Here is an 18,383-nt window from a genome sequence, read left to right on the forward strand (position 1 = left end):
TGATCGTGAAGAGATATACAGAAGCAAGGAACTAAAGTTTCATTCTGAAGACATGGGGAGTTACATTCCTCAGGTCAATGGAATATTTCTTTTTTGCTGAATATAGTGCTCATTGCTCATCTCTCTTTTGGCAATTATGAATGCATCTCCAAGCCATTGCTTTGGAGAGGTAGGTGTGAGGCATGCTCACCAGTCTCCTCCCTTGGCTGCCTTGCCAAACCTCGACAACTCAGCATTTGGCTTGCTGCCTGTCTGGCAAAACAGACCTGGTTCAGGAATTCCCCAGAGCTGGATGAATAAGACATGGCCAGAAAGATTAGTGAGTGATTCAAACCTCAAGCAAAGCAAAAAACAAACAGTTTTGTCTGGGTCTTGAAAGAATCTGTGTTCTGAAAAGAGAAATCCCACTCAGATAATAGGTCTGGACTCAAAGAGGGCTAAAAATCCTTGACAGAAACTCTCTGGTAATTAAGCAGCACCCAGCAACTGAGCACAGGTGGCTTGTGGAATCTTGGTCGAGCCCGGGGTCAGGCTGAAACTCTGAGTACGAACCACTACACTAACAGAGAACCTCAGACCTCAGGGAATATTCATCACAGTGAGGTGTCACAGAGTTCCTCATCTCAGCATGAAGACCCAGCTCCACCCAATAGCCTACAAACTCCAGTGTTGGAAGCCTCAGGCCAAACAACCAGTAAGACAGAAACACAATCCCACTCATAAACAGAAAAAAAAAAAAAAAAGAGATGGCAAAAAAAAAATGTCACAAATGAAGGAGCAAGGTAAAAACCTACAAGACCAAATAAATGAAGAGGAAATTGGCAATCTACCTGAAAAAGAATGCAGAGTAATGATAGTAAAATTGATCCAGAATCTCAGAAACAGAATGGAGGCATGTATTGAGAAAATACAAGAAACGTTTAATAAAGATCTAGAAGAACTAAAGAATAAACAAATAGAGATGAACAACACAATAACTGAAATAAAAATACACTAGAAGGAATCAATAACAGAATAACTGAGACAGAAGAACGAATAAGTGAGCTGGAAGACAAAACGGTGGAAATAACTGTCAAGGAGCAGAATAAAGAAAGAAAAGAATTGAAGACAATCTCAGAGACCCCTGGGACAACACTAAACACACCAATATTCAAGTTATAGGGGTCCAAGAAGAAGAAAAAAAGAAAGGGTCTGAGAAAATATTTGAAGAGATTATAGTTGAAAACTTCCCTAACATGGAAAAGGAAAGAGTCACCCAAGTCCAGGAAGCACAGAGAGTCCCATACAGGATAAACCCCAGGAAAAACACACCAAGACACATACTAATCAAATTAACAAAAATTAAATTCAAAGAAAAAATATTAAAAGCAGCAAGGAAAAAACAAAAATAGTATACAAAGACATCCCCAAAAGGTTATCAGCTGATTTTTCAGTGGAAACTCTGCAGACCAGAAGGGAGTGGCAGGATAAAGTGATGAAAGAGAAAAAACTACAACCAAGATTACTCTTGCCAACAAGGATCTCATTCAGATTCGATGGAGAAATCAAAAGATTTTCAGACAAGCTAATGCTAAGAGAATTCATCACAACCAAACCAGCTTTACAACAAATGCTAAAGAAACTTCTCTAAGCAGGAAACACAAAAGAAGAAAAAGACCCACAAAAACAAACCCAAGAAACAAACCTAAGAAAATGATAATATGAACATACATGTTGATACTAACCTTGAATGTAAATGAATTAAATGCCCCAACCAAAAGACATAAAGTGGCTGAATGGATATAAAACAAGACCTATATATATGCTGTCTACAGGAGACCACTTCACACCTAGGGACACATACAGACTGAAAGTGAAGGGATGGAAAAAGATATTCCATGTAAATGGAAATCAAAAGAAAGCTGGATTAGCAATACTCATAGCAGATAAAATAGACTTTAAAATAAAGACTGTTACAAGAGATAAGGAGGGACACTATGTAATGATCAAAGGATAAATCCAAGAAGAAGAGAGCAGAATAAAGAAAGAAAAGAATTGAAGACAATCTCAGAGACCCCTGGGACAACACTAAACACACCAATATTCAAGTTATAGGGGTCCAAGAAGAAGAAAAAAAGAAAGGGTCTGAGAAAATATTTGAAGAGATTATAGTTGAAAACTTCCCTAACATGGAAAAGGAAAGAGTCACCCAAGTCCAGGAAGCACAGAGAGTCCCATACAGGATAAACCCCAGGAAAAACACACCAAGACACATACTAATCAAATTAACAAAAATTAAATTCAAAGAAAAAATATTAAAAGCAGCAAGGAAAAAACAAAAATAGTATACAAAGACATCCCCAAAAGGTTATCAGCTGATTTTTCAGTGGAAACTCTGCAGACCAGAAGGGAGTGGCAGGATAAAGTGATGAAAGAGAAAAAACTACAACCAAGATTACTCTTGCCAACAAGGATCTCATTCAGATTCGATGGAGAAATCAAAAGATTTTCAGACAAGCTAATGCTAAGAGAATTCATCACAACCAAACCAGCTTTACAACAAATGCTAAAGAAACTTCTCTAAGCAGGAAACACAAAAGAAGAAAAAGACCCACAAAAACAAACCCAAAACAATTAAGAAAATGATAATATGAACATACATGTTGATACTAACCTTGAATGTGAATGAATTAAATGCCCCAACCAAAAGACATAAAGTGGCTGAATGGATATAAAACAAGACCTATATATATGCTGTCTACAGGAGACCACTTCACACCTAGGGACACATACAGACTGAAAGTGAAGGGATGGAAAAAGATATTCCATGTAAATGGAAATCAAAAGAAAGCTGGATTAGCAATACTCATAGCAGATAAAATAGACTTTAAAATAAAGACTGTTACAAGAGATAAGGAGGGACACTATGTAATGATCAAAGGATAAATCCAAGAAGAAGTTATAACAATTATAAATGTTTATGCAACCAACATAGCAGCACCTCCATACATAAGGAAAATGTTAACAACCATGAAAGGAGAAATCAACAGTAACACAATAATAGTAGGGAACTTTAACACACCACTTACACCAATGGACAGATCATCCAAAATGAAAATAAATAAGGAAACACAAGCTTTAAATGACACAATAGACCAGATAGATCTAATTGACATTTATGGAGCATTCCACCCAAAAGTGGCAGAATACACTTTCTTCTCAAGTGCACACAGAACATTCTCCAGGATAGATCACATCTTGGATCACAAATCAAGCCTCGGAAAATTTAAGAAAATTGAAATCATATCAAGCATCTTTTCTGACGACAATGCTGAGACTGGAAATCAATTACAGGAAAAAATCTGTAAAAAGCACAAATACATGGAGGCTAAACAGTGCCCTACTAAATAACCAAGAGATCACTGAAGAAATCAAAGAAGTTTAAAAATACCTAGAAAAAAATGACAATGAAAACGCGATGACCCAAAGCCTATGGGATGCAGCAAAAGCAATTCTAAGAGGGAAGTTTATAGCAATTCAATCTCACCTCAAGAAACAACAAAAATCTCAAATAAAAAATCTAACCCTACAGTTAAAACAATGAGAGAAAGAAGAATAAAGAAAACCCAAAGTCAGTAGAAGGAAAGAAATCATAAAGATCAGAGCAGAAATAAATGAACTAGAAACGAAGAAAACAATAGCAAAGATCAATAGAACTAAAAGCTGGTTCTTTGAGAAGATAAACATAATTGATAAACCCTTAGCCAGACTCATCAAGAAAAAAGGGAGAGGACGCAAATCAATAAAATTAGAAATGTAAAAAGAGAAAACACACCTGACACTGCAGAAATACAAAGGATTATATAAGAGACTACTACAAACAACTATATGCCAAAAAAATGGACAACCATGAAGAAATGGACAAATTCTTGGAAAGGTACAATTTTCCAAGACGGGACAAGGAAGAACTAGAAAATATAAACAGACCTATCAGAAGTAATGAAATTGAAACTGTAACTTAAAATCTTCCAACAAACAAAAGTCCAGGACCAGAGGGCTTCACAGGCAAATTGTGTCAAACATTTAGAGAAGATCTAACCCCTATCCTTCTCAAACTCTTCCAAAAAATTGCAGAGGGAGAAACAATCCCAAATTCATTCTATGAAGTCATCATCACCCTTATACAAAACCTGAAAATGATATCACAGAAAATGAAAATTATAGACCAATATCACTGGTGAACATAGATGCAAAAATCCTCACCAAAATACTAGCAAACAGAATCCAACAACACATTAAAAAGATGATACACCATGATCAAGTGGGATTTATCTCAGGGATGCAAGTATTCTTCAATATATGAAAGTTAATCAAAGTGATACACCACATTAACAAATTAAAAAATAAAAACCATATGATCATCTCAATAGATGCAGAAAAAGCTTTTGACAAAATTCAACACCGATTTATGATAAAAACTCTCCAGAAAATGGGCATAGAGGGAACCTACCTCAACATAACAAAGGCCATATATGACAAACCTACAGCAAGCATCATACTCAATGGTGGAAATTCTGAAAGCATTTCCACTAAGATCAAGAACAAGACAAGGATGTCCACTCTCACCACACTTATTCAACATAGTTTTGGAAGTTTTAGCCACAGCAATCAAATAAGAAAAAGAAATAAAAGGAACACAAGTAGGAAAAGAAAAAGTAAAAGTGTCACTGTTTGCTGATGTCATGATACTATACATAGAAAATCCTAAAGATGCCACCAGAAAACTACTAGAACCAATCAATTAACTTGGTAAGGTTGCAGGATACAAAATTAATGCACAGAAATCTCTGGCATTTCCATACATCAACAATGACAAATCATAAAGAGAAATTAAGGAAACACTCCCATTTACCATTGCGAAAAAAAGAACAAAACACCTAGGAATAAACCTGCCATAAGAGGCAAAAGACTTGTACTCAGAAAACTATAAAACACTGATGAAAGAAATCAAAGATGACATAAACAGATGGAGAAATATACCATGTTCTTGTATTGGGAGAATCAATATTGTGAAAATGACTGTACTACCCAAAGCAATCTACAGATTCAATGCAATCTCTATCAAACTACCAATGGCATTCTTCAAAGAATTAGAACAAAAAATATTACAATTCGTATGGAAACACAAAAGACCCAGAATAGCCAAAACAATCTTTAGAAAGAAAAATGGAGTTGGAGGAATCAGGCTCCCCAACTTCATACTATACCACAAAGCTACAGTAATCAAGACAGTATGGTACTGGCACAAAAACAGATCATTGGTACAGGATAGAATGCCCAGAGATAACCCATACACCTATGAAAAAGGAGGCAAGAACATACAATGGAGAAAAGACAGCCTCTTCAACAAGTGGTGCTGGGAAAACTGGACAGCTACATGTAAAAGAATGAAATTAGAACACTACCTAACACCATACAAAAAAATAAACTCCAAATGGATTAAAGACTTAAATGTAAGACCCAACACTATAAAACTCTTAGAGGAAAACATAGGAAAAACACTCTTTGACATAAACCACTGAAAGATCATTCTTGATCCACCTCCTAGAGTAATGGAAATAAAAACTAAAATTAAAAAATGGGACTTAAGTAAACTTAAAGGAAACCATAAACAAGACAAAAAGACAACTCTCAGAATGGGAGAATATATTTGCAAATGAAGAAAAGGATTAATCTCTAAAATATGCAAACAGGTCATGGAGCTCATTATAAAAAACACCAAACAATCCAGTTAAAAAGTGGGTGGAAGACCTAAATAGACATTTCACCTAGGAAGACATACATATGGCCAAGAGGCACATGAAAAGATTCTCAACACCACTAATTATTAGAAAAATACAAATCAAAACTTCAATGAGGTATTATCTCACTCCAGTCAGAATTGCCATTATCAAAAAATCTAGAAACAAATGCTGGAAAGGGTGTGGTGAAAATGCAACCCTCCTGCACTGTTGGTAGGGATGTAAATTGATACAGCAACTATGGAGAACAGTATGGAGGTTCCTTTAAAAGCTAAAAATAGAACTACCATACTACCCAGCAATCCCACTACTGGGCATATACCCTGAGAAAACCATAATTCAAAAAGAGTCATGTACCACAATGTTCATTGCCACTCTATTTACAATAGCCAGGACATAGAAGCAACCTAAGTGTCCATTGATAGATGAACGGATAAAGAAGAAGTGGTATATATACACAATGGAATATTACTCAGCCATAAAAAAGAATGAAATAATGACATTAGCAGCAACATGGATGGACCTACAGATTATCATACTAAGTGAAGTAAGCAAGACAGAGAAAGACAAATATAACATGATATCACTTATAGGTGGAATCCAAAATATGACACAAATGAACTTACTTATGAAATAGAAACAGGCATAGAAAAAAGACTTGTGGTTGCCAAGGGGGAGGATGGGTGGAGGGGGGGTGGATTTGGAGTTCAGGACTAGCAGATGTAAACTATTATATAGAGAATGGATAAGCAACAAGGTCTTACATAGAGCCCAGGGAACTATATTCAATATCCTGTGATAAACCATAGTGGAAAAGAATATGAAAAAAAAGAATACATCTCTTTATAATGTCTTATGACTTACCATCTGAGATAGATATATACACACATACATACATACATATATATATTTTACTCCCCTGATACTACTTATTATATTTATCTAAAAGAAAGATGAGGAGTCTTAAGTATCATTTGGACATCATTTTGATGTGATTCATTCATTGTCTCTCTTTTGCTTGATTTAAATTTGTTAATTTTAGAAACCAATTTTTGAGCTTCCCAAATCTCCAGGATAACAAAATAGAGAGTCACTGAAACCAGAAATCTTGACATGATCCTTCATTCTTACGTCCCTTTCAAATCAGCAGGCAATGATGATTCTTCTATAACTAATTGCCTTGCCTTCTCTCCATCCCAATTACCATTGTTTTAGTTCAGGCCTTTATTATTTCTTCTTTACTATTTCTATAGGCTTTGAATGGGTCCTCTTGTCACCAGTCTTTTACCCTCATTCTCCTCCCCCATCCTCACCCCAGACATGCACACAAGTACACACGCTCCAGTCTCCTCCCTGAAATCAGAGCAAACTTTCTAAAATACAAATTGATGTGACTGTCTCACCCAAAGCAGTGTTTCCCAGCTTTTTAAGCTTATAATCCAAAAACACAAACGTGGAAGGCCCTATTTAACATGTCACAAGATTTTTTTAATACATAAAGTATAAGGACTAGAAAGAAATCCAAACGTTTTCTACAGCCTCATCCCTCGTAATGTTATATAAGAGCTGTGCTTCCTGTTCCCTTTTAGGCTCAACAGTCTGTGGACCAGATAGCATGATGCCTGGCACATTGTGCTTAAGAACTATTAAATGCATCCAAGAAAAAATGTGATAAAACTTAGAAAGTGTACTGTGTTTTGTCTTGGAGCATACGCAACGCATAAACAGAATAGCTCTGGGTGCAGAATTATCCTATGTACCCTGAAGAGCTGATAAAGAAACAGTCTTAAAACCATCTGGATGGACAAAGTAAAAAAAAGCATAGTAGAGGGTATAAGAAAGATCATTTTTTAAAAAGCAATGGCTGGAGATGATGAGCTTGAATCTAAGAAAGAAAGAAGGATAGAAAATAAAGGAAACTAACGTGTATCCAGTCTTGTGCCAATCACTGGGTTAAATATTTAACATGAATTGTCTCGTTTTGTTCTTACGACAAGCCTGGATATAGTTATGATCCCCATTATACATAGAGAAGACTGAGATTAAATAACTTCCCAAAGGACATATAATTAGTAAGCTGTAGAGTCAGGATCTGAATTCAGACTGGGCTGGGCTCCAATGTCTGCCTCTTTCCAGATATACTGCAGTCTCCAACTGGTCCAGAAAACACACACACACACACACACACACACACACACACACAGCCAGATTATGATCTTAAGTACCACTGCTGTCCCTGAGCTGACATTATTTTCTCACCTACAAAGACCAATAAGAATCAATATTTGTTTGAATTATCAATACATGTTTTTCCCATCCACTCATAACTGGTTGGCATTGACCCTCATGGGGCTGTGCTATCAGCCAGCTGGCCAGTCTCCAACCCAAGCCTATCTTTTCAATCAGGCATTTTTCCTAAATTCTCATGAGTAGGTTGATGACACACAGAGATTGTAGTATTTCCTTTAGGAGCTCTATGCCTAGACCCATTAGAGATGAAGAGGGTTTTATAAATGTGTATGGATTGATCGAGCTGCACGTGAAGATTGTAGTTTCCTGAATAACCAGGACTTTCAGTGTAATTTAGAACCACTCAATACAGGCTATTAGCTATTGGAAGTTTAGCTCCAGTGTATTCAAAAAGGAATAGATATCTACTTGAGAGACATAGCTCAAGGAAAGAAATTCTCAACTCTGATGAGCACTGAATTGACAGAAGCACTATCTTTACAATTCTCCAATTGTGGCCTTTCCTTCATTTTAATATCCTATGCATAATCATTTGAACCATGCACTAAGTAAAAATACATTCTTTCTTCTTGCAATTTTTAAAAGTTTTTAATCTTATTTTCCCCATTTTCCCAATCTTATCATTGTAAGCTTATCATGTATCATGCATCCCATTTGTTCATATATTTAGCTTTGCTTAAAAATCCAGTAAATTCTGAAACTGATTTGACTCTACTTTATAATGGGGTGTGTGTGTGTGTGTGTGTGTGTGTGTGTGTGTGTGTGTGTATGCATGTTTGTCTGTGTATTGCATGGAATATTGATGGGTGGTTATGGGGAGAAGTGTACAGGAGTGTATAGAAACAAAGTTGGATTTAGGAAATTTTTAAATAGATAAAATTTCATTGTTTCAAAGATTTGCTTTTTCCTTATCAGTCTCTTCTAAAACCATCCCTAGTAATCCAGCCACCAATCTCAGCTTCTCATATTCCAGAAATTTCTAAGCCTTTTCATCTATGATTTTTATCTTTTCTACACATCCAAGATTTCATGTCTTCTAGCTAATTCATTTAAGCTAAGAAGGACCATCCATAATCCTAAAGAACTGATAGCTTTAGCGTATTTGAATTTCACAATCTTGAATGATTCTTTTGGAGGGCATGGTCCCCTGACCAAAGCATATCCCAACAACAAGCCCCATACTCCTGATGTCCGCTTGTTGGATGTTACTTTCTGACTCTTTGATCATCCTGTGACCCCCCTCATCAGCGACACCCTGCCTTATGCTCAGTTTGGACCTGTTTTACGTTAATAACTCCCTCTTTGTTCTTTCAGTTTCATGATGCTACTTCTGGAAGCCAAATTGAGGCTGACATGCCTAATAAGTCATGGGGAAGAAAATATGTTGAAAACAGTGTTTTAGAAAGAATGCTTCAATGATAGTAGAGCCTAGTGTTAACTCAGCAGACTTATAAAATCATAACATGATATTTAAAAGCATGAACTAGGATCAAGGAGTGGGCAAGGGAGGAAAAAAATAGAGTATAAATCTGAGAGATATTTCCAAGCAACAACAACAACAAAAAATGGTAACACTTGTAACTTTCACCGTTTCCCTCAACAAAAATTTATTGGACATATACATAGTCCCAGATGTGAAGTACTGTAGTTAAAAAAAATCCCTGGCCAACATGATGCTTTATATTCCACACGTGATTAGTATATCATATGCCTCCCCATCTGAGGGGCTCAAGAAACATTTTTTTAAAAATCAGATTAAGTAATTGATAAATTAGATTTAAGGATAGAAGAGAAATACAGAACAAAGCAATCAATTGTGAGCATGATATCCCTAAACTGAGAATCCAAAAAAAAAAATCCATCAGTGGCAGTAAGGGTAATCTGAGAGGAAAGAAATTTGGGGAAGTATACTTTGAAGCCATTGTCTTTGGGCTAATTATGGGACCTCCATGTACAGATGTTCTTGAAAATCCAAGAAGGAAAGAGCTAAACTCACACAAGATAATCACATGGGAGACTGGCCTTTGCCAGACTATGAGGCTTTCCTGCCACCATTTTAGGGATGGGAAGCAGATTTTCAGACAGAAGATGTGCACAAAGTCACACAGACCTTGGTTCAAAGACCAGTTTGAACATAGACTAGAGTGTGAAATGAACAGAGAAACTTGTAGGCTGCTCACCCATCCAGTATGAGTGATATCTCCTGCTGGCTGCACGGCAGGGACAGCTGACCACCTAGAAGGGGAGCTGCCCCAGGGGCAGGAAAGAATTATAGCTGCCTCTGCTGCTTTGTTATTGTTCTCAGTGGGTTTGATTATGGTCAAGTCCCAGCAAGTCACTTATAAGTGAAGATCAGTACCTCCAAACAAGTCTTTCCTAAAATCTTGAATAGAATGATTTTAAAAGCCTAGAAAGAACCCCAGAGCAACCTTGTTAATCCCACCTCCCCTTTGGGATGCCCTGACTCCTCCATCACCAGTCACAGCTGTGGAGCAGTGAAGGGTGTGTCCGTCTCCACTACGTTGGAGGAATTGGTTACAACTGCTTTTACTACCTCGAAATCCTGACAGAAACTCTGATACCTAGAATGCGCCCAGTTAAAGTTTGTTGATCAAACAAATGAACAATCACCTGCGCCGTTCGCAGAGGAGGGAGCTGAAGCACAGGAAGGTAAAAATGAGAGCACATTCACAGTGAAGGAAGAAGAGGACCCAGGTTTCCTGTATCCCAAGCCAAAGGTCTCCTGCATATAATCGTTCATACACGTAAGGAGCTTTTAAAAAAAATACATGAATTATCTTTCAACCCAGAGTAAATGCTTGGCTCCTTGAGCTCAGGGTCTATGTCTTTGGCTTGAATTCTGTCTTCCCACAGCAAAGAGCACGACCATGTGTATCCAGCAGATACTCAAAAGGCAAGTAGCACTGCATTATGGTGGAGATGGATGTCAGGATAGAGAAGGTTTGACCTTCTTTTCATGACTCATTTTAGAGTCATGTTTCTTGGTCTGTGCATCATGGAGTAATTTATCTTTTAGGATTTCATGGTGGAAAATAGGGACGGGGTCAGAGTCAAGAGTAGTATTAAAGTATTTATTTTTGTTGTTTGCTAAGTGAAATTATAGGTAACAAGAGGAAAAATAAACGAAGCTAAAAGTGTGAGTTGCCACTTCTAAGCCTCATTGTAGGCACTACACGAAGCACATGCTTTATGTCTTTTAAACAAAGTGGGCCATTAAGTGTGCAATGCTAAGAGGAATTTTATCTCACCTATAAATACAAATGAATCCCTTAAGCTCCAAATCCCCATATACAGACAATTTACTCTGGTAATCAAGGCGATGCTCACAATTTAACTTCAGTTACCATCTGTAACTCCATTGGTATTCTAATAATAATGAATAAAAATATACACTGACAACCAAAAATGTTACTTAAAGTGGAATCATCTTAAAGAGTCAATTATTATTTCTAAGAAGCTGTGTAAATATCATATTTACTCAGAATTCTCTTTTGTGTCTTTACCTTTTAATTAAGGTGAAAGAAGGCCTTTAGTATTTAACTGTACATGTATATTAAGGGAAAAATTATCCCTACTTCTTCAGGTTGAAAATATCAAAGAAAATGCTGGCCTTGAATATGCATACAAATACTAATCAGAAAACAAATACATTTTTTTTTATCTTTCATCCTGCCTTTGTGGGTTTTTTTTTTCTTTACCCCTTTTTTGGTGGGTAGGAGAGAGTGTCAAATGAAGAAATAAAGAAGGACAAAGAAAAGTAAGAAATTCAAATTCTTTTGAAAATTATAGACTATTCTTCAACATTTTTCTGTTATCCAGGAAATAAAACCATGCCCTTCCTTTTGCAGAAAATAAGTCATTTGTTAAAACAAATGTTATGAAGAATGATATAATTAATGATTACCGGATTTATGCACAGGCGGCAGGTGATTCTGACCTAGTGGTCACCATCTGGGATTGAGGAAACCTGAGTTTCCATCCAGACCAGTCTATTAATTAACTAACTCATCCTGAGCAGGCTTGTCATCTCCTTCAACCCTGAGGTCCTTTTGTAAAGTGAAGAGAGGGCTTGAATTCCACAATTTCAGAGGTTCCTTCTGGTTTTGACATCATCTTAGTCTATGAATGTGGGGCTAAGTCATTTGCAAATAGGACTGGGGTTATTCAACACCCACTGATAGGTCTGTATTTTTATCTGCCTGGGCAAGGGGTGGGTTTGGAGGTGGCCTTTAGGGTGTAAAGGAAAACAAGGTGGCAGTTATTTGTCAAAGAAGATTGGACAGTAATAATGTGAGAAAAGTTTTGCATTTTTAAATAGGCTTTTAATTTCCCCTGATTTCTGCAACACATCTTTGAGAGTAAAAGCCTATGAATAGGCTTTTTAAGGAAATATTTTGAAAATATTCTACTATGCCATTGCATCTGCGAAGTGCGGTTCATTTCTGGAAAAATCATCATGGTTTCTCCAGGTTCTGTGTTCCATCGGAAGCCTGACTTCTAGTCCCGCCTTATGTTTTTCCTAAACTTCAAACTTCTCTCTCCCTCGCAGAATTTCTTCACCCTTTCCTCTTTCCTTATGTAAATACGAATAAACATCCACCACACTTCTGGAAGAACTGACTGATGGATTTAGCTTGCAAACACACTGTCAGAAGGCTGAGATGTGAGTGGTTCCTAAAATTTAACAACAACATGGGTCTGCTTATTTAAAGCCTGCAGGGATGGTGGAGCAGATGGTACTTTGTGTCTTTGCTTCCTAGCCATGTGTTTGGTGCAATGTCGGCCCCGTTTCAGGAAGGCTGCCAATCCACAGAGGGGATGCAATGCCACCTTCACTCTCCTGTGTGTCTTCACCCCTTCCCCTCTCCCATACTTCCTATCCTCCTTCTCATCAGGTTGACCACAAACCTTTAGTGCAAAAGAGCTTTTGGTGATATCGATTCTTGTGCACGATTTGTAACATACACACAAGATCCTAGGAATAAAATTGTTGAAAATGGTTGCTCTGGATTGCAAGCAGATATTACAGACAATGCACATACTACTTCCTGGGTTTATTCTGTGCTTTATCCTTTAAAGGGGGACTTTTTCCATCTCTTCTCATTCCATATTTGAAATGATTCTATGGCTAGATGTGGCAGAGATGATTCTTTCGATTTTGGACAATGGAGGCAATGGAGATACAGCTTAGTGCATTGGGATGTGTTATCTGGAGTCACCAAGGCAAGAGAAGAAACCAGTCTAGAACGAGGATCTCTCAGTCTTAGTCATCCTGACACCATCCACTATCCCCGGCCTTCCCAAATCAGGAATTAAAAAAAAATTAATTACAGCTCACCCTAGAACAATGTGGGCTGAGGGACACCTACCCCCAACATAGTGAGAAATCCGAGGTTCCTCATCCTGTTTTCAACCGACCACGGATCCTATACCACTGTACAACATATTTATTGAAAAAAAGTCTGGTATAAGTGAACCTTCACAGTTCAAACCCGTGTTAAGTGTCAACTGTACTGTCCTCATTTATGCTAGATTGTTTCTCCTCTGCTTTAAGAATAGGACAGGTTTAAAATTAATACACATTTTGCATTGAGAATTCTTATATGGACAAATTCTTAATTCCCAACCACTAGGGGTAATTTGATCACCAATTTGAGTCCTGGTCTACTCTCAGTTTAGGTGACTTGTCAGGTTTGTTCATCTGACGTAGAGAAGAGAGAGGGATCTCTACCTATTGGCCAGGGAGGAGGGGGTGGTCTTTCTTTCTGATTGGAAACTTTCCCATTCTTATCACTTTTAGGGATAGGGAAACAAAAGCTCAGACATGTTCTCTAAAGGCCACTGCAATGTCCAGGGTCCATGGGAAAAGGAGCCCTGAAGAATCCTCTCTGGACCTTTCCATTAGCACAGATTGTTTCCAATGGCTTTACCAATTTCCAAAATGGAAACACTGACCCCATAAATGGAGATACAAAGAAGGAACATTTCACAAGAGGAACTGGGCAGTGGGGAAATAGCAGCTGATGTCAGGAGGCCAGTGTGGTTGGAAGCTTACTTCTCCCCGAGGCCAGTGCCTAGTGGAAAAGGGGACTGCATAAGACTGGAGGAGATGGGAAAGAGCACTTACCTGGACGTCTGACCAGTTAGGTACTCATGTAACTGGCTTGGATGTAATGTTGGTGAAAATTCTCCTCAACTATCCCATCCATTTATTGACTTATTTATATCTTCATATTTTTCAATGGTCTCTGAGCTCCTTGAAGTCTGACACTCAATTTTACTCAAATGTATCCCAATGTCTATTCAAGGTCAAGCATAAAGTAGGACCTTATAAATATTTATTGGACTAAATTAAATTGAAATGATTAGGTTACTTCAATTTCTACCTGGGGGGAAAAATAGGGTTAGGAGCGCAATACTCAAAAATGTCATCAGCAACCAATTAAAACAAAAAACAAACTAATAAAAACAGTAGCAGTACCAATAAGGTCCTACTGTATAGCACAGAACTTATATTCAATATCCTATGATAAGCCATAATGGAAAAGAATATGAAAAAGAATGTATATATATATACATATATATAGTGTATATAACCAGAGGTCAGAATCAGAGGTCTTTCTTTAAGGAAAAAGAGGGTTAAAGATATTATATATAGTTATAGCTCTAAAGGTAACCACTAGAATAAAACTATTAGCTTTCCAAATTGTTCAAAGTAATTTACTCAAAATAATCACTATATATATATATATATACATATATATATATATGTATATACATATAGTGTATACATATATATATATACAAACACAACACTGTAAAATCAATATACTTCAAGAAAAAATATTGAAAAAAATGATAGAGTTTTATACATATTATATGTTTAAGAAATACATAAATACTGTAATAATTATGGTACTTGACCTTTAAAAGATCTTCAATTTGCTTGTGGAAGTGGGTGTTAGGAGGGTTGTGAGTTATTGGGTAGGGGTGGAGGGATATTATCTGAAATTGGATGGTAGCTGTAACTACAGATGTGGGTAGGTGATGCTCATAACATGGCTGGGAAGAGAAATACTTTGTGGTGCTTGATGTGTGTGTTGTGTGTTGTGTGTGTGTGTGTGTGTGTGTGTGTGGTGTATTCTTCTGGGGCTCAGTCCAGTTGGGTTCAAGCTTTGACATTCACCTGTTTCCTGATGATGAAACTAGCATAAGCAAATGGAAGATTTCCATTATGTTCGTATTGTTTCCTAACATATAAATAGAGTAACAAATTCATGTTCCCAAACAATTGTGTTGGAAGGGTGCATGTAACCCCTCTCACTTGCATCTTAGGCCTGGGGTAAAGTGGCCCTGAGTTCTGTTTTCTATTCTCAGAATGACCGTAACTACCGAGGTGCCCTTGCTCTGATTTTTTTCCCTTGCTCTGATTTTTGTGTTATTCCTCCTCAGTGAGGATCTGGCTCTATTTTCTGTTTGTTAAATGCCTCAAAATATTTTTCAAACATTTTTGATTGGGAAAAACTCAAAATGTATTTTGCCAGTTGATTTTTTTTTTAACACATTGAACAAACAAAAATTCAGTCCTTATGTTTCTAATTAATTTTCCTGCAATTAGATGAAATACTGCTCCCTAAGAATTTGCTGTGTAAGCAAGCAACCTCATAATCCTATGTACATTTGCTTTTAAGAATGTCAACTCAGCTCTTCCTGAGAGCATTTGACACCATGAAGTTGACATTCAAACTGAATAACACGTTTCAAATTTGTTTTGAGTGAGGTATGTCTAGATTTCATGAACACATTTTGCAATATTCTTTAAGAGCAATTGTATACAAAATGGAAAAATGGTAAGAGTTTTGGTACTGTTAGGTGGATTGATTGATTACTTCCTTCCTTTACTCACCATTTCATTCTTTAAGTAAACCTTTATTGAAAGCCTATTATATGCCGGATTATTTGCTAAGATCACACAAAGTGCATGTTACCTATTGGAGAATGCAAACAAATAAATGAATGATTACAAGCTCCAATATGCTCTGTGAAGAGCAGAGTCCTGGACATGAGATTGGATGGTCAGGGCAATCAGAGGAGCATATCTACATTGTCAAGACCTCATCTCTGCCCATGGTTCCACACTGTTCCACATCTGGTCAGCATCAAAGAAGTCTTTAGGACACATACCTACCACATTTAGGGAAGGCTGGGGGCGATTCTCTACTACTTCATAGAATAGAAATGAATTATTAAAATCAGTAACTCATTTTCCAAAGACTTTCACGCAACTAGGAGTGAGACATTCTAAATTATTCTGTCCCTCTAGATAAAACTATTACAAGAGTCCTTAGGGACTGAAGATGAGAGAGTAGTTAAACAATGTTCCCCATTTTTAAACCATCTCCTCTTTTATAGAAGAAACTCACTAACCATAATTTGAGGCTTTGCTCAAGTGGTTGATCAAAGGAATGGTGGGATAGTTGGATTTTGGGTTAGACAAAACTGGGCAAGAATTGTGGCCACACTGTTTTCTAGTGTTGTGACCTTACACTAACTACTTAACATCTCTGAACTTGAGTTTCCCCAACTGTGAAAGGAACTTAACCCCTGTCTTTGAGGATTGTTGTGAAGAGTCGATGAAATAGCACATGGAAACAAGTAGTACCAGCCTTGATCAGAGGAGGTATTTAATAAGTGGTAGTGGTTAATGCTTTGAGTTCTCTCTTTATGAAACACTTCTTACTAATGGAATTTTCTCTCTCTCCCCTTTTGTTCTAGACAACTGTGATGACCCATTAGCATCCTTGCTCTCTCCAGTGGCTTTTTCCAGCTCCTCAGACCTCAATGGTACTCACATCCCAGCTCAGCTCAACCGAAGGGTTGGTGAGTAGGTAACAAACTCTAAAGGCAAGCTCTGAATAAGCACACAATGGGTAAATGGAAGAAAAGGAGTATCTCCGTGTGCTGGGATCCTGTCCAAGAGCAGTGTTCAGGAGAAGAATGGGTAGAGGGGCATTAAAAGAATGAAACCATGTTTCCCAGCACATAACGGATATTCAAAGAATACTGGTTATACTGGTTACTGTTCCCCAGAACCCACCTTATTCTTCTTTGATGATCATAAAACGCCTTTTTGGGGCTTCCCTGGTGGCACAGTGGTTGAGAGTCCGCCTGCCGATTCAGGGGACACAGGTTCGTGCCCCGGTCCGGGAAGATCCCACACGCCGCGGAGCAGCTGGGCCCGTGAGCCATGGCCGCTGAGCCTGTGCGTCCAGAGCCTGTGCTCCGTAACGGGAGAGGCCACAACAGTGAGAGGCCCGCATACCTCAAAAAAAAAACAAAAAATGCCTTTGTGTACAAATATTTTTAATTTGCTTTATTTTTATATTTCATGCATCTAACATAAATAGCTACCAAAATTTATTATTATAATAGCATGTTATCATAAGCAAGAATGAAATCTACCAAGATTTTTCCTTCAATAAATTTAATTTTTACAATATAACAAATGTTTCTAACATTAAAAATATAAAATACTATTAAGTAAAAGTAAGAAAATACAAAAATTGTGCAGTGCTACCAGCTAGAGATAACTGTGGTTAAATGCTGGATGTGTATCTTTACAGCATATGACTGAAGGAAGTGCAGACACCCTTAACTAATGTCTCATGTGAAATGCCTTTAACAAATATGATGCTGGATATCTAGAGAGATATATTTTAAATCATATTTATAATGCATATATATATATATATAGTTCTATAGTTGAATTTTTTAGTTTTCAAAGACTTTAAATAACTGATGATATTTGTTTATTGACATACCTAGTGAACACTCTAAACACTTTTTCAAGTTAAGAAAAAATTGATATGCAGTTTCAAGAGGTACACTGATCTGGGAGAGCTCACATTATTTAATCTTGACTATATTTTCCCATTGATACATGAGGTCAATCACATTAGTAAGTTTCCAATGTCGATCCATCTTTCATTCTGGAGTAAGTCCTAATTCGTTGAGGTGCTATTGATATTGTTTTTGTAAAGTACAGAATGATTTAATTTGTTTACATTTTAATTTCTGATTTTGAATCTCCATTCAGAGTGAGATTGATTTGTAATTTTGATTTGTATACTTATTGTTTGTTTCATACTACACATCACAAGTATTCTGGTATAATGCAATCAATAACGTAAAACTTAGTAAGTTCCGTGTTTTTGTTGAGAGAGGAATTTAAGAATGGTATTCTAAAGGGAAAAGAATGGTTAATCAAAGACCCAGCAGGGAGGGCTTCCCTGGTAGCACAGTGGTTGAGAGTCCGCCTGCCGATGCAGGGGA

At 37.1% G+C, this 18,383-nt stretch overlaps 1 protein-coding gene across 1 annotated transcript in view; it reads left to right on the forward strand.

Moving 5' to 3' along the window:
• The window catches only part of CNTNAP5 (contactin associated protein family member 5), an 852,083-nt gene that overhangs the window by 189,761 nt on the left and 643,939 nt on the right, over positions 1-18,383 (forward strand). Inside the window, exon 2 of the mRNA XM_024743412.1 lies at positions 16,827-16,931. Coding sequence (XP_024599180.1) covers positions 16,827-16,931 — 105 coding nt within the window. The remainder of the gene's footprint in view (positions 1-16,826; positions 16,932-18,383) is intronic.

Source organism: Neophocaena asiaeorientalis, unplaced genomic scaffold (assembly GCF_003031525.2).
Source record: "Neophocaena asiaeorientalis asiaeorientalis breed wild unplaced genomic scaffold, Neophocaena_asiaeorientalis_V1.1 scaffold187, whole genome shotgun sequence".
Lineage (NCBI taxonomy): Eukaryota > Metazoa > Chordata > Mammalia > Artiodactyla > Phocoenidae > Neophocaena > Neophocaena asiaeorientalis.